The 21,418-nt window shown below is 51.2% G+C and overlaps 11 protein-coding genes across 11 annotated transcripts; 5 read left to right on the forward strand and 6 right to left on the reverse strand.

The window, feature by feature from the left end:
* Positions 1 to 1,896: 1,896 nt before the first annotated feature.
* Positions 1,897 to 4,969, reverse strand: PG998_012292 (uncharacterized protein; the record flags this gene model as incomplete). Its single annotated transcript, XM_066879108.1, has 6 exons — positions 1,897 to 2,914; positions 3,001 to 3,483; positions 3,544 to 3,664; positions 3,814 to 4,131; positions 4,185 to 4,311; positions 4,379 to 4,969. The coding sequence occupies 6 exons, from the start codon at positions 4,967 to 4,969 to the stop codon at positions 1,897 to 1,899; spliced, it is 2,658 nt and encodes an 885-aa protein (XP_066725492.1).
* An 814-nt stretch (positions 4,970 to 5,783) lies between these two features.
* On the reverse strand, positions 5,784 to 6,335 carry PG998_012293 (uncharacterized protein; the record flags this gene model as incomplete). Its single annotated transcript, XM_066879109.1, has 1 exon — positions 5,784 to 6,335. One exon carries the CDS (start codon positions 6,333 to 6,335, stop codon positions 5,784 to 5,786), a length of 552 nt encoding a protein of 183 aa, XP_066725493.1.
* A 546-nt stretch (positions 6,336 to 6,881) lies between these two features.
* Positions 6,882 to 8,001, forward strand: PG998_012294 (uncharacterized protein; the record flags this gene model as incomplete). The annotated part of the gene is made up of 2 exons (XM_066879110.1): positions 6,882 to 7,125; positions 7,220 to 8,001. 2 exons carry the CDS (start codon positions 6,882 to 6,884, stop codon positions 7,999 to 8,001), a joined length of 1,026 nt encoding a protein of 341 aa, XP_066725494.1.
* A 997-nt stretch (positions 8,002 to 8,998) lies between these two features.
* Positions 8,999 to 9,505, forward strand: PG998_012295 (uncharacterized protein; the record flags this gene model as incomplete). The annotated part of the gene is made up of 1 exon (XM_066879111.1): positions 8,999 to 9,505. One exon carries the CDS (start codon positions 8,999 to 9,001, stop codon positions 9,503 to 9,505), a length of 507 nt encoding a protein of 168 aa, XP_066725495.1.
* Positions 9,506 to 10,158: 653 nt separating this feature from the next.
* PG998_012296 (uncharacterized protein) lies at positions 10,159 to 10,561 on the reverse strand (the record flags this gene model as incomplete). Its single annotated transcript, XM_066879112.1, has 2 exons — positions 10,159 to 10,305; positions 10,409 to 10,561. The coding sequence occupies 2 exons, from the start codon at positions 10,559 to 10,561 to the stop codon at positions 10,159 to 10,161; spliced, it is 300 nt and encodes a 99-aa protein (XP_066725496.1).
* A 1,086-nt stretch (positions 10,562 to 11,647) lies between these two features.
* PG998_012297 (uncharacterized protein) lies at positions 11,648 to 12,289 on the forward strand (the record flags this gene model as incomplete). The annotated part of the gene is made up of 1 exon (XM_066879113.1): positions 11,648 to 12,289. One exon carries the CDS (start codon positions 11,648 to 11,650, stop codon positions 12,287 to 12,289), a length of 642 nt encoding a protein of 213 aa, XP_066725497.1.
* A 584-nt stretch (positions 12,290 to 12,873) lies between these two features.
* PG998_012298 (uncharacterized protein) lies at positions 12,874 to 14,295 on the forward strand (the record flags this gene model as incomplete). Its single annotated transcript, XM_066879114.1, has 2 exons — positions 12,874 to 13,622; positions 13,689 to 14,295. 2 exons carry the CDS (start codon positions 12,874 to 12,876, stop codon positions 14,293 to 14,295), a joined length of 1,356 nt encoding a protein of 451 aa, XP_066725498.1.
* Positions 14,296 to 14,410: 115 nt separating this feature from the next.
* On the reverse strand, positions 14,411 to 15,237 carry PG998_012299 (uncharacterized protein; the record flags this gene model as incomplete). Its single annotated transcript, XM_066879115.1, has 2 exons — positions 14,411 to 14,699; positions 14,783 to 15,237. 2 exons carry the CDS (start codon positions 15,235 to 15,237, stop codon positions 14,411 to 14,413), a joined length of 744 nt encoding a protein of 247 aa, XP_066725499.1.
* Positions 15,238 to 16,464: 1,227 nt separating this feature from the next.
* Positions 16,465 to 17,587, reverse strand: PG998_012300 (uncharacterized protein; the record flags this gene model as incomplete). The annotated part of the gene is made up of 2 exons (XM_066879116.1): positions 16,465 to 17,177; positions 17,263 to 17,587. 2 exons carry the CDS (start codon positions 17,585 to 17,587, stop codon positions 16,465 to 16,467), a joined length of 1,038 nt encoding a protein of 345 aa, XP_066725500.1.
* Positions 17,588 to 18,258: 671 nt separating this feature from the next.
* PG998_012301 (uncharacterized protein) lies at positions 18,259 to 19,456 on the forward strand (the record flags this gene model as incomplete). Its single annotated transcript, XM_066879117.1, has 3 exons — positions 18,259 to 18,474; positions 18,651 to 18,983; positions 19,007 to 19,456. The coding sequence occupies 3 exons, from the start codon at positions 18,259 to 18,261 to the stop codon at positions 19,454 to 19,456; spliced, it is 999 nt and encodes a 332-aa protein (XP_066725501.1).
* Positions 19,457 to 19,518: 62 nt separating this feature from the next.
* PG998_012302 (uncharacterized protein) lies at positions 19,519 to 21,345 on the reverse strand (the record flags this gene model as incomplete). Its single annotated transcript, XM_066879118.1, has 4 exons — positions 19,519 to 20,189; positions 20,269 to 20,524; positions 20,590 to 21,062; positions 21,126 to 21,345. The coding sequence occupies 4 exons, from the start codon at positions 21,343 to 21,345 to the stop codon at positions 19,519 to 19,521; spliced, it is 1,620 nt and encodes a 539-aa protein (XP_066725502.1).
* Between the last annotated feature and the right edge of the window lie 73 nt (positions 21,346 to 21,418).

Raw genomic sequence — 21,418 nt, forward strand, 5'->3', positions numbered from 1 at the left:
GCAATGGAGGCGAGACTCGCATATTCAATAGGAGTTCATTGCTCTGTTGATGATACTGCTAAGGACGATTGAAGAAGGAGAGAGTATAAGCTGGATATGTTATTTTTTGCCTCGTCCCAGTGACTGTCGTTGTAGTATAGACAATTGTGGACGTTGTGTAAAAACGTGTTGCTCATATGTTTGGGTTGCAGTCATAGTCAGGGAAGCGCTGCTAGTTTGCACGGTGGCGATCCTCAATTTTGAGTCGGTGTGTGCTACATGCAATCTACTTAGCATGTAGCAGGGCCTTGTAGGGCACTGTCTGATGGCACAGTGGAATCAAACTAGCAGTTGATATCACGATACATCGTGAAGTCACCCACAATCGACATATTATTTTGAGTGTTCCTGAGCTTGGTCGGTAATGCAGTCAAAACAAAGAAAAGCGATAAAGGTTTGGGTGCGGGTGACCAGACCAGGCAGTTTGAATCCTCGGGCAAGGCTACAAGGGTTTTGACATTCCTCGTTTTAACTGCTCAAAGTCACTGCCGATGAAGAGAGGTGACACAAGGGCAAACGGCAAACCCCTAAATGATGGTGTTTAGCCGTGTTGCCTCAGCTGCTGTGTCTGCCCTACAACGACAACAACAACAACAACACCTTACGTTACCTCGTTTCCAACGCATCAATTTAACCTGCATAAATACAATTACCGCCCAAGTCATCCTCCATCCTCTCAAGTCATCCTCTTACCACATTCCCCTTCTATACTAGAAGGCTTACTTGCAAACGCACCCCGCGATTCAGCTCCTCAAGCCACCAGTCAGATTATGCCCTGTTTCTTCGCGCTTTCCGCCCACCTGAAAAAAAGATCCCGGAATTACGCGTCCGTCGTCGCACAGAAGGGGGCGCATCAGTGCCACAGGTGAAACGTATCGTAAGCACACCTGCATGGGAAGGCACCTTGCAGTTCGCGCAAACGGCACTCGGAGAAAACACAGTATCTCTTTCACGCCCTGCCCAATTCGACCAGATACACTTTACATCACATTCAAAAGGAACTTCGTCGACATGAATTTCTAGCGCGAGATATCTTTCTTGGCCACTCTTCAACCGCCAAGCTCCAAACGCCACCTGTTTGCCCACAGCGCCTCGACAACGTCCGCCATGTTTCGGCTACTTCGCGCCTTACTGCCTGTCCTTCTTTGGCACGCTATGACTGGCATGGCAGCTCCGACATTTCCGGAGATAGGTTGGTGGTATTCACGCTGCTCTTCGCCGTCGCAGGTGGAGGCTTCAAGAAACCAGGAGAACTGGGTGCCATCCGCAATCTGCCTGCACGGAACCTGCTGCTCCAACAATGCAGAGGGACCGCTATGTACCTATCAAGCGTGCGACTTGATAGACAAAGAAAAGAGCAAGAGAGAAGAAGAAAGGGACGCGGAATCTCTGGAAGCTCAGGATGATGGGATGTGGCCACAGCGACCTGTGCGGCGGTGGGAACTTGATACACGATGAATCAGGATCAAGCCTCAACAATCGATGAAGACGAAGATGGAAACCATAACGATGGAATTGATATCTGAGATACCGTCGCCCAGTTACTTAGATGCGCACTTCCGTGGGATTCAAGTTAATGAGATGAAGCCAGGCAGAAGTTTTCTACCGTAGCAAGCAATTCTATAAATGTGCATACTCTCTCATTGCACGGCTCAGACTTGAATATAATGCAGGACTTGAAATTAACTGTGATGACTTGTGAAATAATTTATAACTGGACGTCTAGAATTTGCTATATGAAATATATCTGCTTCATATGTCAAAGGATTTATAAGAGGACTGGGAAAGGAGAGGAATATATAGGGGCAGTGACATACGCTAGGGGCATCAGATTTCTTAGGAATATTTCCATCGAGTCTAGTATCCAGCCTTAGTTAATATATCTATCTTATCGCCCCTCGAAAGCGGTATTGAATCCATCGCAGTAAACCCACTCAGGTTCTCAGCATACTTGTCTATCTTAGTATGGCAAAGAACCCTGAGAGTCTCACCACACCTGCTGTCCCTAGCAGCGATGTGTAGCGCTGTATTTCCAAACCGATCGGTTGCGTGGACTATGCTGCTTCCAGTCTGGCAAAGCTCAGAGACAACCTCCACGTAACTTGTTGATGCAGCGATGTGCAACGCCGTCCTTCCGACTTCGTCGACTGTATCCGCCTTGATGCCTGCCCCCAGGAGCGTCCTAACATCCTCAAAGCGACCCAGTTCTGAAGCGGCATGTAGCATTGTCCGAGAACGTGCCGGCCTTTTGGAGAGTTTGACCTCGTGCTGAAGCAATCTGCGATATATTTCCGCATTGTTGGTTTTCGAACGCTCTGTTTGGAAAAAGGCTGGAATCTTCTTTGCCACGTCGTCCGCTCCTGCCGAAAGTAGGCTGTTCACGATATCCAGCCGGCCTAGTAAGGTGGCACAAATCAACGAGTATTCATTGCAACCAGCCATATAGGCATTGGGATCGGCTCTTGCGGCAAGCAGTATGTCGACAACCGTCAAGTGACCCCCTTGGACAGCTCTCGTCAGCGGACTCTCCATGCTGGCAACACCGTTCACATCCGTGCCCGCCCTAAGTAGTGCGTTTACAGTACGGGTGTGACCTGCACTCGCGGCCTCTGCATGCGCAGTGCCGTAGTTCAAGCGACCATCTATATAGGCACCAGCCTTCACAAGCCTGTCAACAATGCAAAGAAAGCCACCACTTGCAGCTACAGAGGGAGCATCCCCAAATTTCACTTTGGGTCGATAGGATAGCAACTTCTCTATCGCTCTCACATGGCCACTTTGAGCGGCTGATTCCAACGCCGAAATACCAGAGGTGTTCTCAGTGTCGGGGTCGATCCCCCAAGATACTATCTCGCTGATCACGTGGAAATGCCCCCTGCGGAACCAGGCTTAGCTGCTGCGTTGACAATCCTGAAAGGGTTGCTGATAGGTAGGGGCTTTTGTTGTTGCGTTATCAAAGACCTCTCAAAGTCATTGAAGTCGAGATAAGTAAGGCAAGCTTTCCCCAGCTTGCAAGTTGCTTGATCCAAATCGACATGAAAGGCAACCAGTGTTGGTTCGGTGAAATTTCCGAGCAGGAATGTTTGGACGGAGTGATGTATAAACTGGACAACTTCGCTCTCTTCTTCGACTTCGACTAGGTTCTCGCACCACTTAGAAATCTTCTTCATGTCGTTACAGTGACGAGCGGGCTCTGAGAATTGTTGATCATCTCTAATGGCAATAGCCTCGCGGAGCTCTGCTAGGGACAAGGGCCTCTTTGCGGCAGCGACCCATCTGAACACTTCCTGGGCTTCCTCCAGGTGAGTGCCCTCTTTTATTCGTCGTAATGCCCGGTTGAATACTTCGCTTAGACCCTTGGGGAGGTTATCGAGTGCTGCTCTGATACTCGCATCGGACGGCTGAAAACCTATCTCCTCAACCTGAAAATGAGCCCATAGGAACCTGGGAGCATCATTATTGTGCTAGTCAAGAGTGCGATGAGTTTAAAGTCAGGTAACTTACATTCCTTGGGCACCGCCAGCGAGGGCACGTTTTACTTCGTTAACGAGGTCTGGGTCTCCCACGCATAAGTCGCCATCCTCGACCTTTTGTCGATGATGGCGTCGATATAACGAGTGATATCCTGGGATGTGGCTCCACAATCCAAAGAAATATGGAAATGTTGATTGAAATGAGCCTTAATCTCATCTTGGACGCTAATGCGCCCAGAAAGAAACAAACGAATATTGCCATTTGAGGATATTAACGATGATAACGCAGCCAATAGCTCACGTCGATCAGATATTTGGCATTCATCGATTCCATCGATGATGATATATGAAGTACTCCGAGAGATTGAGTGACGTAGGAGTTCAACAGTGTCTTGCAAGTCATCCAGTTGACGAAGTAAAATCTCAAGCTGATCAGGAACATGTGTTGAGTCCAGCCTCTGTTGCAGAATTGAATTAAGGATCTCATTGGAATTGGAGGGTCTGGTGCCAGTCGACTGCACGAAGTAGTAGGAGACGGGACCGCTCGACGGGCCTTTGCACCGGAGGACGTGCTGGATGACGCTCGCAGTGGTGATAGTCTTGCCTGAACCAATTTTACCTGAACACCATAAGACAGGCCTTTCTCCTTCTAGCCAGCTGCATAGTTCCGACGTTTGGAAAAGCCAGCTGGTGGTTTTGTGCATTCGTTTTCGACAGTTTTGTTTGAATAGACGTATGTAGTCCCGGGTAGACAGCGAGTCGATGAGTTGTTGTTTCCGTTATCGTGCACTCCGTTCTTCTGTTTGGATCTGCATTTCATGGGTTCTTTTCAGCTTATTGTCAGCCCGGGCTCTTAAGCGACCCACCAGAGTCCTATTTCTCCGTGCCTCTTGCCGTTCAATCACTTGCAGCTGCTGTTCTTGCCGATCCGCTTGGGCCTTGGCGAACTGTATCTCCTGCATGACCGAGTCGCTGTACTGTTGGATCTCATCCAGATCAGGCTTGAACTCCTGTTCAAGTGATACCAGAAGTGAGTTGAACAGTTGTTGATGAAGGGGACGCCGCAGAGTCTTAATCACGTGGCCACAGCAACGGATGATGGATGCATGGAAGTTGGCCAAGGCTCCTTGAAGTCGAATCGAGCCTGGGTATAGTGCTTGATAGTCGGCGAAGAGAGGGCACAGTCGACCAAGCTTCATGAACAAGTCGGATGTAGGTTGGTAGTATGAAGCAACATTGGCGGCCACCATCATGGTTAGCTTCACGCCACCCCAAACCAAAGCCGCAATTTCGGGATGAGAAGATATAAATGTATCGACGACACTGCAGAAGACGCCAACTGACATGAGGACTGTATGGAGGCGGCTAGCATAGCTAGGTCCCGTCCGTTGTTTGTGGATTAAGTCGAGCTCAGCAGTGAAGACCATGATATCGTCGGCGTTGGGGACCGCCCCCATGTTCTTTAGTTGGTCGCGTTCTCTGTCGCTCAGAGCAGCCTGTAAAGTTGCCGATAGCTTCCAGCAGAGGATCGCGCTGCTTTTCGACGACAAGGGATGATAATATGGGGCTCGCCATTATGCTAAGGGTGTAATGGATGGCATTTAAGAGCTAAGTGAGATAGGTCATTTATTTTGGCTGGTTTTATTTAGACTTCAACACAGGCAGTTGCCATCTGGAAGAAAGGGAGGGGAGGCAGGCTGTAGCAAGCGGGGATAAAGCATATCGCAGAGCGCACAACAGGCTGATTCGCAGTGTAACATGTCAGCATGAGATCAGCCACCCTCATAATCCATGCGCCAATCAATTTCAAGATCTTGGATACTGGTTTTACCAGCGAAAACAAACGACGTGATACATCGCCGTAGCCGACAAACTGTAGTCAAAGAGTAAGGTGGTTACAGAGCATGATGTAAAAGCCCGCTCAGTTCCCATCAGATCATGTTGAGAGTGCTGATTATTATACATATTGATATATAGTGGTCCTGCCGAGGAGTTAGTTGGATCTTCGAAGTAGTGGAAAGGGCAGATATAGGGTCTTACATAGAAGGATGACTATTGCCAATTGTAGACCGTGTCGATTGAACCTAGGAATGAGGCAGGTCAAATTCCCTCGCGGGGGGTCGAGTCCCACGCCAATATAGCTGGAGAACAATCGCTGCGTGGTTCTTGGCGCTCACTGGTGGAGTGGTGCACCGTCGAAGTAAGCTGCTGTGGTGCCTAATATACGATTTGGGCGGGCTATGGAATGGGGGATTGATTATAAGTCGAGGCTTAGTCTGTCGGATGCCTAGGGTCGTAGACTTCGTATCCCTCGTCTTCTGTGTCGCTTTCGTCCTCATCACGCAGCACCTTCTTCTCCTTGCTTAGCTCTTTCTCCATGCCAACTTGCTTCGCCTTTTCCTTGATCTTGTCTTCGGCATCGCCACCCACCGGCGCGAACGCGCTCTTAAACCCGCTCTTCTTAAAGCCTCCCTTCTTGAAACCACCCGCCAGACCAGCGCCACCGGTATTGTTATTGCCACCGGCAGAGGCCGCATTTTCCCCATCGCCGCTCGCAGCCGCCGCAGCGCCGAGCTTGATGCTAATAATGCCATCCGCCCGCGCCTCGGCCTTCCGTGCGCGAGCGCCCGCGGTGGGGTCCTTGACCATCTGCTTCATGTCCTTCATGCGCTGGCGGTGCGAGTGGTCGTACGACGAGAGGTGCGCCTCGTAGTCGTTCATGCGGCTGTAGCCTTTCGCGCAGAGCTCGCAGTAAAAGGATTGGCGGGCGGCGCGCGCGGAGGCGGTTTGCGCCTGTGGCAGGGTTTGGTGTCGCGGCGGCATGTTGGGCGGTGTGTGTGGTAGGTTTCTGGTGGTCGGTACGCGATCGCGCGAAACGGGAGAATCGATGGGTGACGTTCGCTTGACAGACGTGTTCGGGGATTCCGATCTATCTGGGAATCGGACTGAAGCAGTTGCAACACGTTGGCAAAGTAAGGATGGTCGGGGTATCAATGAGAAATCTGGGGTAAAATGTCAAAGTCGACGTTGAATTGCGGACGAAGGTTCAGAGGCTAGACAGACCCCTTGGCTGCTTGGTGCTTGGCAGAGCTGGAATGGCCAGGGCGGTTTTAGGCGGGGCACTTTGGACGGAGTTTGGGGAAGAGCTGGAAGCTGAGACCCGCTGGAAACTTCCGATTGGCGTGCTAAATCTTAGCCCTCCGGGGGCTGTCGCTGATGTCACTAGGGCCCGGGTACTGGGGTGTGGCCCAAAACTTTCAGCGGTCAAATTCGAGAAAGTGTCCCCCACCCAAACGAATCAACCACAACATCTTGGTAATCAGTAAAAGCCCACGACGACGACACACCAACAGTGGTGAAGGAGTCAAGATGGATTACAGGGCGGAGTTAGCCAGGTCTTCATTGAACCGCAAGCCGTCGCAGGAGACCCTCATGTCTCTTTTGCACCTCGACCCGGCGCCAATGGACAACGCTTCGATATACGAAAAGGAGCTGCCTGACCTGCCGGAAGAGGACCTGGAGTCCTCGAGGTCGTCGTTACGGTCACGCAACACGTCAAGCTCCTCGACAACTTTAGGGCTCAGTGGTACCGCCAATGGCCCTCTTTACTACTGTACGTTCTTCGTCCGTTCTTGCCCAACTCCGATTCAATTGACAGTGTTTGGGGCGGATGCTAACACCGGGGGCAATCCCACGAGAATCAACAGTAACCCGCATACAACGCTACTCTTCCTATACTTTTGGCTTCTTCGCCGGCCTGCATGTTGCCAACACCTCGGTCTTCCCGCTCGTCTACCGCTCCGTCCCGTACTCCGAACCGTTTCTCCTCATGGCCCGTGAGGTCTACCAGACCCGCTTCTCCGAACCCCTCCTCGTGGCCCTGCCCATCCTCGCCCACGTTGCTTCAGGCGTCGCCATCCGCCTGATCCGCCGCTCGCAGAACCTCCAACGCTACGGCGGAGCCACACCAGGCATGTACGCCCTGCACCGCTCCAAGAGCTCGAGTACCACGTCCTCGTCGAAGTCCAACAACCAGAGCGGCTGGCCGATGCTGAGCTACACCGCCATAAGCGGCTACGTGTTCGCCCCCATCTTGGCCTCGCACATTTTCATGAACCGGGTGCTGCCCCTCATGGTCGAGGGTGACAGCTCCAACATCGGCCTCCAGTACGTCGCGCACGGCTTCGCCAGCCAGGGACTCCCGGCCTGGGTCGCCTACACCCTGCTCATCGGCGTGGGTGTGGGCCACATGGTCTGGGGTGGGGCCAAGTGGATGGGCATCGCGCCCCCGCCCGGCTGGCGGCGCACGACGGTCGACAAGCAGCTTAGGAAGCGGAGGAGCCGGGCCTGGTGGTCTATCAACGGCGTGGCCTTCGCCGGCATCGCGCTCTGGGCTGCCGGCGGCCTCGGAATCGTGGCGAGGTGGGGAGCCACCGAGGGCTGGCTGGGCAAGGTGTACGATAGTATATATGCACAGAGTCCCTTCTAGATCGCTGCAGACTACCAAATATAACCAAAGTAAAATATCGCATGCACACTGGGGCACAGTAGCGGCGGTGACCTCGTAGTGAATGGTGTTTGCTCGAGGGGCTTGGCACACGTGGGTCGTCGCTGCTTGTTGACACTGCAGGTCACACGATGGTATGCCAAAGGGCATTCAGCACACCTTCTTATTCATTTCCCACTCTATTCGTCTGAATGAGGTTGCGGCCATCTGAAAACTTGCCAATAACCTGCCCAGGCGACTTTGTTCTTTCCCACTTTTCCTTTCTGCACCCGCTGCTCGACAAAACACCTTCGCATAGTTTGACTTGTCGTTATTGATAAACCCTGGCTACATAGCGCCGGCTGCATCCCGTCCCCGGCCCCGACTAGGTTTTGATACCCTGGAAACCTTTCGCAAGAATTTCGGTCATACATTCTCCCCCATTCGCCCTCCTGACCCCGGCCCTGGCCAGATTTCAATACTCCGAAAACTTACTCGAGGCCTTTCGGTTGTGAAAACCCCCTTTCGTCGGTACAGTCCACTCGCAGATACTCATAAACAAACAAAGAACTCTGTTCAGGCCGAGGTAACCAGAGTAAAAAACAACAGCTTTGAAATGTTCAGATAAAACAAGGGGCCTTAATCCGGACTGCAAACTTCGAGTATGTTTATTTTCACTTGTCAAAATCTGGATCGTCTACATGCAAACATTGGCTTTGTCCCTTGAAAGCAATACAAAGTGAATGTGACCTACTGCTAACATCTCTGTGGTATATAGCAGTGGCCTTCTCAGCGCTATGCATCCTCGAGTTATTCTATATGATGTCCTACACTTTAAGCATTGAAACTTTCCACCACAGACCAATTCATCTGACGAAGACGTTATCACAAAACATCACTTATTATTGTACCTGAGATATCGAGGCTTAAAATGTGTCGTCTCTACACCCACACGAACCGTTGCCCAAGTTGCACGAAGGTTCTCTATCAAGAGACGACTATGTACGAAACATGCGAGATATCTTGCTCGTGCGGATCCTGTGCCTCTGTCAAGGACAACGGAAGCAAACTCTCTACAAACGATGTACACTCGGACGCACTCCATCACACCATCGCGTGTCCTCAAGCCAAGCTGCTGCACGGGACGCCGCAGTGGGCATACCGGCCTTGTGGGTTCTGCCGGTGGCAGCGCTTGCACGAGGTGAGACGTCAGTTACATGGTGTGCATTTCCTGGAGTTGAATACCCACACGGACAAGCACGATACCAAGTCTAAGGCGGGAGCTGTGGATGTTCCAGCACAGAATGGGGACCAAGAGACTCCTTTTAAGGTTAGCGATCTGAACGGGGGCGACATGAGCCCAGGCACCAGTGACAGCAACGGTATCCTAAAAGGAAGCACACAGAAGCGGAGGAAGAGCGTCAGGTTTGAGGAGCCTCCCAAAGTAGAGAAGAAGAGGTCGCCCTTCATTTTACGGTTCACGCGCGAGCGAGCAAGGACTAAGTAACTAAGTGGTGTTCTCTGGCCCTGGGCTCTTTTTCAATGACCCAATGATCATGTAGCTTGAGTAAAAGAGATAGGAGGCAGCTTGTTGAAGAAGCTCTGTCTGCCTTCACATTAGGTAATATCATTAAGAGGAATAAATTCAATATCTCGACCACTGTGACTGTAGTATCCCCCGTTCTTGTGCTTAATTTACAGTGACCCGTTTTCCATGTGAGAAAGGTAGATCGTTTGTGTATTCTCTTCCACCCAATGCCTGAGCGTTTTTTCTCCCTTTTTCTACAGCGTCATGATCTAACCGAACAACCTCAGCTACTGCTCCCCAGAGCTGTCACCGTGATCTTAGGCCTTCATGACTGAACCCAATAATTGATGGGAGGTCGCGATCTTCTGCTTTCGCTCGTTTGCTGCTTTTCGGAGCTATGACGGAGTGCGCGTTGACTGGTGGTCTGTATTTCCCCGTCCCCAGCAATCGCCTCAACCTGCATTAACATAGTAAGACTCATCGTTGTCCTCGACTTGGACCTGTGTCCATACTGAGTTCCATCCTCTTACAAAGCAGCTGTCCAGGATAGACTGAGCATAGCCGGCAACGGTGTTGCAGTCAGGAACGACGGGTTCTGCGTACCCTAATTTACACATGTAAATAGCTGACTTCTATGAGCAGCTGACACGCTGGTAAATGATGGCGTCGGGCCGATACGTGGCGATGCAGAAGGGACCCGTGTTGCGCAAGTAGGAGATGCCATCCTTGATCTTGTAGTAGTGACCCGCAGGATTGTAGGTATCGAAGCAAATGGGGCTCTGAAGGAACGGAAGATTTATGTCAGCGGCGTTCTCTTTCATTCTTATGACCCTTGATTGCCATTGGCGGGCGCCAGGTGAAGCTCATAGGAATTACACTTACTCTAGTAAGGGAGCTATGAACCGCTACATTGCTGAACAGGCTGAGGTTCAGAGTGACGCTGGTGCCATTGCCGCTTGGGATCTCGATGGTAGGGGTGCTTGTAACCTCAGGGAGGAACACCTGTGATATAAACTCGATGAGCGGATGTTCCATGTTGGCTCCTAGCAGCACTCCTTACCACAGTACTGGCTGGTACAATGGCGATGACACTAAGTGTAATGATCGCGACAAATTGCATCAAGAAAATCGGAATGGATTGTGTAGAAAGATTACTAGTAGAGGACTTTTCTTGCATAGTAAGTTCCATATGAAGTTGACAAATGTCTCACAGGGATGAAAATTAAGTTCGAGAGGAGAGGTGAGATGGACTGTGTACAAGTAAGTGCTTGTATGATAGGTCTGTGTATGTGTCAAAGAGTAAGTTTGGCGAGAGGTTTGATTTGATCAGGTCGGTGTCATTCTTCGTCAGTGTCGGAGTTTGGCGAAAGGAAACAAGCAGACAGATGAGAAATACAATGGGATGTGTAGGGCTTGCCATCCAAGGATGATTCACTGATTATAGGTAAAGGGCTGACTACCACATTGTTGATTACCATCCAAGCACATAGGTTTTCTTACCCCCGTTTAGTTCCTATAGAAGGCTTGAAATCATGAATAGCTCCATCTTGCTGGCATATTATACAGTATGCTAAACGCTAAGGTCTAGTGAATGAATCGTGATAACCTGGTGTATTATTACCGGCTAAGAGGTAGTGTTACTGTTTTATCTAAAAACGGGTTACTTAAATACATTACCCTTTCTAAAATTTTCTCCTAAGAATCTTCCTTAAATTATTAAAGAATCCTTAAAGAATTAAGACAGATTAGTTTCTAGTGTCTTTGGGTGCTTTAGTAAGTCTTCATTCCTTCTTTACGCGTCACGGGAATGGCTTTTTTCTGATAACTTTACTTGCAGTCTTAACAGCCAGCTGACTGGTTGTTAACATACCACTCATGATGAGCCTCCACGATGGTCAACAGGCTGTCCACGCAGATGACATATGTCCTATTTGCCTACTGCTCCTTTGTGATCCAGTTATCACAGATTGCCGACACACCTTCTGCAAATCATGCATGTCCACTTGGGCATCATCCTCTCCAGAGCAGCCGACAGTGTTCATGGAGGTTGAAGAAGAACCCACTGAAAGTGGCCCCGACACGGACCTACTAGTGGGATGCCCAATGTGCCGTGCATTTACCATGGTCACTCCCAGCACCTCTCGTAGAGATGAGCTCAAAACGAAGTACCCAATCGCCAGTGCAGAGCGCGAGGCCGAGGCCACCTACGAGTCACACAACGGCAGCGATGGAGCTGAGGGTGGCGAGAGCGTTCAAACCATCATTATCGACATCGGAAACAGCCCTGAGCGAGACGCCGAAGAAAATACTCCACAAGCCTGGACCTTTTTTGTACGGCCCAGCCGTACCGATGTTTTCGAAAACGTGTATTTGATACTGTATCCGACGTCGGAGCAGTACCCGGTAACTGTTATACAACAGGATACCCCCTACTACCGAGTCCCATGCCAGTCCTGGGGAAGCTTCCGCATCGATGTGGTACTGCTCCTCAAGGACGAATATTCTTGGATATCAGGGGATGAGGAGAACTCGCGTGTGCTCACGCTAGATTGGACGCTGAATTTTGAAAGATTTGACGGGCGAGGATCGATGAGACGTTACAGGGGGAGTTTAGACAAGACCCGGTACAGGACGACGATGAAATGGAGGGCAATGATCGTGAATCCGCCTGGGCACGAGGCTGAACTGCAGATCATATGGTGGACGCTATGGGTGGTCTGCGATGTCAAGCATATTCTTGTATACCATCGTTTTCGAGAGTAGGCCAATGTCACTATTAGAGTATTGTCATTAAAGCTGTATTTTGTCGTGTGGAGGGTCTCCTTCCTAAGGCGGTTTTGGCATCGATCTTTGCGTGTCTATACCGTCGGGATTAGCTTAAGGTGGCATTGAATATGTACTATATTAAGAGGAAAAGAAGCAGAAAAAGAAATGATCGCGAATAAAGGTTTATGGTCAGTCATGATGAACAGGATGGTCGCTAGGAGTCGGGATGAGGAACGCCCGAGGACCGCTTGCCGAGGTCTTGAACCCAGCGGGGAAATTTCATTCAGCAAGATGTGCGATGTAGAACAGTGATGGGAGTAACTGCTGAATATGGCGTTCCGTACTTCTACAAGATCATAAAATGAAGGATGTGTAGTTTGGCACCAACAATGTCCAGCTAGCCCCCTGTCGCGTCCTAGCTGGGGCGAACCAACCACCACTTGACAACCAGCTGTGGCGGGGTTTCTCACGTGCATACGAACGTGTCTTGGCATTGTCATCATAGCCACACCATTCAATGTCAGATTGCTCTACCTAAAGTAACACCGAGGCAAAATCCAAATCCAGCGCAGTTGCTCAAGATGTCTCGCGTCGAATACGACCCCGAGAAGGGGAGCTTTCAGACGACTATAGCTGTCGCATCTCGTTGTTCAAGGCGAGTCTTTTGTCTTGGGGCTCGTCAGCGACCGCATTATGTCCATACTGCACAATTACCCGTCCTGAATGACACTTGCTCTCCTAAAGATCGTCAAAAACTCTTTTTTAGGAAGCCCAATACAGTCCCGAACGATTCGCAGAACTTTGGGTCGCCGTGGACCACGCTACCGACATCGTCCGAAAGACAAAATGGGAGGCGGCGAGAGTGGCAAGATGTGGTGACAGGAAAGCGCCGACAGGCCAGCTTTAAGGAGAGACGACGGTCTCTGGATATTGATAGGTACTTGTGCAAAGAAGAGGAGAGGTCTCGCACCAATTTCAAAGTCTTTACCATTGGAGACCAGATACAGCTCGACCATTTCTGGGAGCAGCTTTGCAGGCTCTCCTCAGGCCTTCCGAAGTCGGTCCAGACAAACACGACTCCGGGCCAGAGGCAGGCGGAAGAAGAGTTCCACAAAGTCATAAGCTGTATTTGCGAAATACACAGCGAGCTATGCCGCAGGATTGGATCGAGTAACAGTACGCACTGGCTTAAAGAGTTGGGTAACCTTTCATTCTACACCGGTACACCCCACAAAGGTTTTATTGAGGGTTTATATCGAATATGGGGAGATCCTGGATTTCACACCTTTTTGGGAGACCACGGTATTTTCCTGGAACAGGAGGATCACGAGTAAGGATCAAATTCACTCAAAACTGTCGACGGGGGTTTGAAGAAACCGACTGACACTCGTATCAGAATGATTAAGAAATTGGCCGCAGCTATGTCTCATTCGAGCTTTCCTCGAGACGGAGAGACTATTCTGGTACCCGAGAATGGGGGATCTTGTGGAAAATTTCATGAGATAACCTACGACGCCTTTGACCACTCCGTTCATCTCATTGGTATACGTCCAGGGGCATGGCGACCAAAGTTTATCCATATATACGAAGACATGGCGGGAGTAGTCTTTATCGCAAACCTGCTGGACTATGACAAACGACTGAACGAGGACGACGAAGATACAGCACTGCGCCACTATATGATCTTGTTCAGCTCCGTGTGCAACAGCAAATATTTCGGTGATAGGCCTATCCTTCTCATCCTCTCCAACTCTTGGGCTTTCATTTCCAGACTGCGCACTTCGTCGCTATCCTCTTCGTTCCCAGACTACGGCGGTAGCAACGATCCCCTGGAAGCGGTGGAGTATTTGGTCGACAGTTTCAGGCGTCTGGACTTACGCAATTCAGGGCAGCTATTCACCAAGGTCATTGACATCCTTGACATGTCGACCGTTCGAGACATACTCGAGGATTTCGAGTCGACAATACTTCAAGGGGCGCTTACTGAACTCCGTGCAGCGTAACACCTCGATCATTCTGACCTATTGGCAAAACTGTCTCTACCTACGGAACATGGCTCGCACACAATTCTATACCTTATAAGGTGAACCGAAGTTCACTTGGAAAAGAGAGAAACTTTCAATAGGGTGAAATGTCACCATTCCAAGCGATCATTCTCCCGCCATGCTTCTCCTTGTTTGTTCCACCCAAGACGTTGATCATGCCGTCACACGACTCTTTGACAGTGATAAAGGCTTTCTCCAAACCCAGCTCACGAGCACCCCTGTCGCCAAGTTCGGTCTGAACCCAACCAGGATTGATAACAAAAGCATTGAGCCACTCATCCTCTGCATTGATCCTAACTGTGTACCAGTTTACTGCCGCCTTTGTCGGCCCATATGCAGCATTAGGTATCGGAGGTTGGCTTCTACATAATGTACGCGTGTGTGTTAGTCTTGGATGACAAAACTGCGGATGGGGGAATGGCCCAGGACAAATAGCAGTACGTACCCTATGCATCCAGCTGTGGACCCGATAGGAGCGAAAACAGGCCCCTTGGAGGATTTCTGGAGTAGCGGACGAGTGGCCTGGTAGGTCACCAGGAATCCGTAGACATTGGGTGCCATGTGGGATCGGAGATCGTCCAGCTTGAGGTCGACGACCTTGGGGCACATCTCGCTGACGCCGGCGTTGGCGATGACTATATCGAGGTACTGGATATCGTGCTCCTGCTGGAGTTTCGCAACGGCGTTGAACGCATCTTGGTCAACCGAGGCGTCCCATTTAACGACGATCAGACTGCTCCCCTTGCCTTTCGGTAAGTTGTCCAGCGCCTGTGAGGTAGGGTGAGCGGGATTCCGATTCGCGGCGATGACGATGTGGTTGGGTTTTGCAAGATAGCGCCGTAGGAGACCCTCGCCGAGGCCTCTGTTTGCACCGGTGATGAGGACGGTAGTTAGTGTCATTTCCTTTTGGCGAGCGAGGTCTGTAATTTGTTGAAGCGGGAAGTGGTTTATTCTTGAACAGAGGTCTATACGAGTGGATGCTGAGTGACATTTAAGGTAACAATAGTATGCCAAGAGGAAAATATGTCTCCGTGGAGCGGCGTGATTTCTAACTGATTCTCGAGTTTCGGATTGGTAAGACTGGTGATTACAAATAACAGAGACACTGATGAGAAATCCTTGGGCCAATCAGACCCAAGCTGTCCCAATCCAACATATGATACTGGAGTGCGGGCACTAATTTCATTAGGCTAACCCGGTAGCCGTAGCCTCTCGGATCCGGAGACGTGGTTATACCTCGTCAATCTGGACGCCAGTGATTACATAACCCCTTACCAAAAGGACGGTCACTCGACCGCAACCGCTTACACAGCCCTGGCCGGCGTATGCTGACATAACTATTCTTTTGGAAGTGGAAGACTTCGTAGTCATCTCCTCATAGGCCTCAAAGCTCAGGCTATTGCCAATGGAGCCGGACCAATCTTTCTGATTATAGCAAGAAAGCCGGTTAGAGAGTCCTCTATCCTCTTTCTGTACTTAACTTAGCCCCGTACTCTTTTTACTTTTAAGCATCCGCTTTCCCATTGCTGCTAAACTGTGTATGTTTACGCTGTTCATTGCTAGACTAGTCCACAGGTATATAAGGTACATATCAACGAGCAAACATGGCGTATGTCAGCCTCTGTGGGCGACAGCGGGTTACCTCGATTCTTCTAAGGCCAGCCTGATGGGGTAAAGGTACATAGTAATATCCGAGATAAATCACTACCAGCGCCGGCCCCTTAGTGTTATGCCGTGAGGAAACGGGGGATCCGGCGCTGGTCAAATGTGGTCTCCAGAACACCACCTTCACGCTTTACATTCATTCGTGTGGAACCTTGGTGTCGATCGGAAGGGAGGAAGTTTCTCAGTTATCAGTGTTCTGCGTAGAGACTGGATAGACTAGATATGGAAGAGTTGGAGGTCGTATAAGGAGGTGTTCGGGATTTGGGTGGTAGTAAGATCACCGGAACGTGTTGGTCTTGAGGAGTTATTGGTGTTTGAAAAGGTAGAGAATGGTACAGTGTGTCAGGCTACGTACGGGGTTTATCTCGTTTTGCCCAATGGCAAGATTACATCATGGAGTCCATGGTTTTGTTTCTCTTTAAAGTTAGGTTCTTAAATTTGGTTGACTAGGTACTTTACTGCCTATGAAGACAGCCTTGCTACCCACTGCCCAGCATCGTCTGCAATCTTCTCTGCCTCGCCCTTGCGCCCAAGAAGATGTCCAGCAAAGAATACATCGTGGTTAGCTAGGCGCTCCACCCTGTAGGTCACGTCGTTGCCGGGGATACTCTTCATCTTCTGCACGAACTCCGTCGCTTCGTCGCTGAAGATCTCGCAACCGCCACAGTACACCCAGATGGGGCAGGGGCTTCGAAAGGGGGACTCGAGACCGTTCAGGTAGGGGCTAGCCGCCGGGTCGTCCGTGACGAAACGACGAGCGCCCCACGCCATGAAAGTCGGGTCCATGTAATCGTTGTGGTAGTTCCGCTTCTGCGTGATGCTCTCAGGGTTCCGGGCGACCTCCAGAAAGTTGATGGCTGGCGAAAAGAGCAGAGCGCCTCGGGGCGCGGGGAGGCCAACATCTTCGCCATGCTCGGCTAGGTACCGCAGCATACAAATCACAATATGCGCGCCCGCCGAGTCACCTGAAAGGACGATTTGCGAGGCTGGGATTGACTTGCTGTGAAGCAGATAGTAATAGGCCGCCAAGGCGTCCTGAAGCGCTGCCGGAAACTGCCCGTCTGGGTTGGACGCCAACCTGTACAGATTCCAGAGTGCGTGGGACCCGATCTTCTCCGTCAAAAGGCGAGCTGCAAACGCGCCGTCCATGCGGACATCTCCCATGACATAGCCGCCTGGGTGGAAATGCAGGATAATCGGTTTGACTGATGCATTCAAATCGATTCCACCCCTGGGGAGGTGGCGTCGGATACCAAATACCACCTGTCGGGTGTGGAACGATGCCGCGATCCGACGAAGGGATCTTGGCTGCTATCTTGTCGTCCACTGGCGGGATGGCAGTGAAGCGCTCCCCCAGCGAACCCGGCGTGAGATCAAGTGGCTGCACTGCTTCTACAATAGCGGTATGGTAGATGAAGGCATTCATAAGGTTATTGAAAACACACTGCAGAATGGACCATTCTGGGTGTGGTCGCGTGACCAGGGGTAGGTAGTAAAGTGGGAGCAATGGAAGTTTGACGAGATTGAAAATGACAGCCCCCGCCCCCCAGAGGTACTTGCCAGGAATAGAGGTAATGATGCTCATGACTGTCTGGACTGGATCCCACGGCGATCAGAAACAATAAACCGCGCTTAGTTGACTCGTTATACGGTCGGAGCAGGTGGTGGGCTTTTGAACTCTGGAGAAACAGTTCCAAGCGCCGACTAGTTGGTGGATGAGAGATGGACCCCAACGGGGGCGGAGAGACAAGGGGGAGTCTCACGGTGCAAGGGAGGACGGTAGGTCCAGTAGGAGGTCCGTCCTAAAGAGACCACTGCATGCAAGAGTTGTTGGTGACACGGCATCTCCCAATTCAGACCCCAACCGTGCACTGCCCCATTGGCCAAGCTGTGCTGCGTGCTGACTGCATATCACGGCTACTAGTGCTTACGTATGATACCATCATGTACCCCTACAGGTAACGTAAGCTGCATTTTCGCGGCGCAGTTGAACTTCATTTGCTTTTTAGATTAACTGCCGTGAAGATCGAAAGGGTCGAATGAAGTCCGGCAGCCTTCGCTTGGCAAGATAATTATAGCACGGCGATGAGTGGCCTCTCAGTCGATCCACCCACCCCGACTACACAACGCAGGTAGTCAGAACTTATAATAAGTGAATGAGGGGTGTTGCATCTCGGCCCTCAGAAATGCACATTCCCAACTGCATCTGCCTGCCTTGCATTTCCCCAGTTGCTCCTTTTTTGACAGACGAGAAGAATGGCACCCATGATACCGCCCGAGGTCGTGGCTGCTTTGCCGCCCGATCTCCAAGCACAGATCCCCCTCTACGACGAGAACCTGCAACCTAACCTTTATGTGTCTGATGGTATTTGTCTTGTTGCCGCTATTACTGCCGTTGCTCTGCGTCTCTACTCAAGGAGACTTAAGGGTCAACATTTGGGGTGGGACGACTACATGATTATCGTGGCTCTCGTAAGTTTCCATACAGCTTCAATGTTTCTTCTTGTTGATGCAGCAATGGCGCGACATACTAACCGTGGGCTGCACGCCGTCACGTAAACAGTTCTTCACCATCGTCTTCGTGTCACTGTGCATCTTCGTCGCCTACTATGGCATGGGGGCGCCACACCATTGTGACCGTCCTCGAGCACCCAGAACGCGTGGTGCCGTTCGCCAAGGCCACGCTGGCGGCCGGTGTGATCTACAACCCCGCCCTCGTCTGCACCAAGGTCTCGATCCTGCTGCTTTATCACCGCCTCTTCCCAGGCAAACGGCTCAAATGGGCCTGCATCGGCGTCGGGGCCTTCGCCGTCGCCTACAGCATCACCGCCATCATGACCAACATCTTCCAGTGCGTGCCCGTCGAGTCCAACTGGGACAAAACCATCACCCCGCACTGCGTCGACCTCGGTGCCGAGCTCGTCGCTGTCAGCAGCCTCAACGTGCTGACCGATGCCGCCATTCTTGCACTCCCCATGCCCGTCATCTGGCGTCTCAAGACCAGCCCCGCCGCAAGTTGCAGCTCATGTCCATGTTCATGCTTGGCATCTTCGTCGTCATCGTGAGCATTATACGAGTGACCTACGTCTCGGGTGTCTCCTTCTCCGACGGCTTTTGGGTCAACACGTTCCCGTCCATGTGGTCCGTCGTGGAGAGCTGCGTCGGCATCGTCGCGGCTTGTCTGCCATGCCTGCGGCCCGTTTTCAATCAGCTCATCCACGGTGATACGGAGGGATCCACGCGCAAGAAGGGCAGTTCTGGCGGGCCGTCAGGGCACGGATTACCCGATAGAGAGCTCGTCACGATCGGCGGCCATAGAATCCCCATGAAGAATGTGTCTTCTGGGACCTCGCAGGGGTCCAACACACTGGCAGCCACACAGGGCCATTCCCAATTGAACGGCAGTTTTGAGAGGCTGAGAGACGAAGATGATGATGGGAATTGGAGAACATGATCGAATGTATTTAGGCTAAGCTAATCTCTTCCATAATTTTGCTACATACATATACCATCAACCTAAACTACTCGCGAGCGAAACTCCACCAGTGGCCCATCTGTCTTAGACACGAACATGTCGGTCAGCTGAAACTCAGACGTACGATGCCGGCCGTAACCCTTGTTCGGGCCACCCCTGCCCCGGTCCTCTTGGCCTGGAGCCAGCCGCATGTCGTAAAGCCAGATCACGCGGCCAATGGTGATCATGAGCTCCTTCATAGCCATGGCCTTGCCCACGCAACCCCGAGGTCCGACGCTGAATGGACAGAAGCCGCTGTGCGCCCGCTCAACCCGTTGCCGGGCGTCGTCGGCGGTCTCGCTCTCTTGCGGCTCCTGAAGCCAGCGCTGTGGCTTATAAGCGAAAGAATCTGGGTAAAGGTCCTCGTTGTGGTGGATCGCGTAGTGTGCGACCCCAAGGTCCACCCCGGGAGGAAACACGCGGCCCGCGATCTCCACGCCGCTCGGCGCCAGGGCCACGCGCGGCAGCAGGCCAGGTACCCCGGGAGACATGCGCATAGCTTCATCTATGCACGCGCGCAACCACCGGCACGAGGCCAGCTTCGCCCCGCCGCAGATCTCTTCGACGTCGGAGAACAGCGGCCGTATTTCGTCTTTTAGCTTGCTGTACGTCTCGGGATTGTGTAGAAGGTAGAAGAACGTGGTCGAAATGGCGGTGGCAGTCGTATCAGAGCCTGACAATTGGCACGGTTTTATGTCAGCGTAACTGAGAAAGAAAGAGAAGAAGAAAAAACGCTGCCGAAAACTGCTTACCCCCTGTAATGAGTAGGCTAGACTCTCCGACAAGGTCTGTCGGGGTAAACAGAGGTCTGTCCCCCTTTCCTACACACTTCTGGTTCGCTGTTAATAGGTGAGAGTAGACATCACTGGACTTTATGCTCTCGTTCATGTTTAGGCGGATCGCGGATTGCTTGTTGGCGAAAGCCTCGTATCTTTTCATAGACTCGTTCAACTTAGCAAACAGAATGTTTCCAATTTTTAATCGGAGAATTCCGGGCATCCAGCCGCTCTGTGAAACTCTGGTTGTTAGTCTTTTTGGAGTATGCAGCGTCCGCGCCTTAAGGTTGAAGTTACCATGTTGAGACCATTAACTCCCTTGGGCAACACATCGAGCACGTATCTGTTGTCTGGCTTATCGAGCATCTCGAAGGAGCCAGAGAAGCAGATGTCGCCCATTATGTCAAAAGACAAGTAATCAGCCCAATCAGTCATGTTCTTAGGTGAGCCCCAGCCGTCGCTATTGATGGAGTCAGATTCAACATCAGAGGCCGAACTGCCCAGATGGTTTGTGAATTTTCGTATGTTTCTCAATACAATGCCTTCCATGGCCCGAACAGAGTTCTCGGAAAGTGCTGAAGACACCACGCGCTTCTTCTTTGCGTGCAGCTCATGGTCAACCGTTGTCAGCGAGCTGTCGCCCTTGAAGACGTCGTTGAAGACATGATAATATGCCGACTTTTGCGTGTTGGCCTTGATTCCGTATATCTTAGCCAGGCCCTCAGCAGTATTGACAGAAATTCGATTCGGGCCAAACCGAACAAATGGTCCTGCCCATGATCAGTATGAAGATGCCCTCTCATGAAAGGGAGTAGGGATGAGTAATAGCTTACCGTGCTTTTTATGGAGTTCCAAAAAGTGGATGTGACGATCTCCAGCGGCACTGCGTATAACTGAATACCAGTCCGTTATTCTACCAAGTAGAGGGCCGGGGTAGTTTGCCAGGGGATGGAATGTAAGCCTGTAAATTATGATTCCGAAGACATAGAGGATGCCGAGTAGACACGCGGCAGCGACTACATGAGTAATCTGTTGTGGGATTATAGACGACATTCTTGCCTTCCCAAGGATGCGCTTAGATGATTTGCTTAGTGGCAAAGGAAAAGTCGTTGTAAACTTAGATATA

The sequence above is a fragment of the Apiospora kogelbergensis genome (genome assembly GCF_038363985.1).
Source record: "Apiospora kogelbergensis strain CBS 113332 chromosome Unknown utg000008l_segment0_segment0, whole genome shotgun sequence".
In the NCBI taxonomy this organism is placed as follows: Eukaryota; Fungi; Ascomycota; class Sordariomycetes; order Amphisphaeriales; family Apiosporaceae; genus Apiospora; species Apiospora kogelbergensis.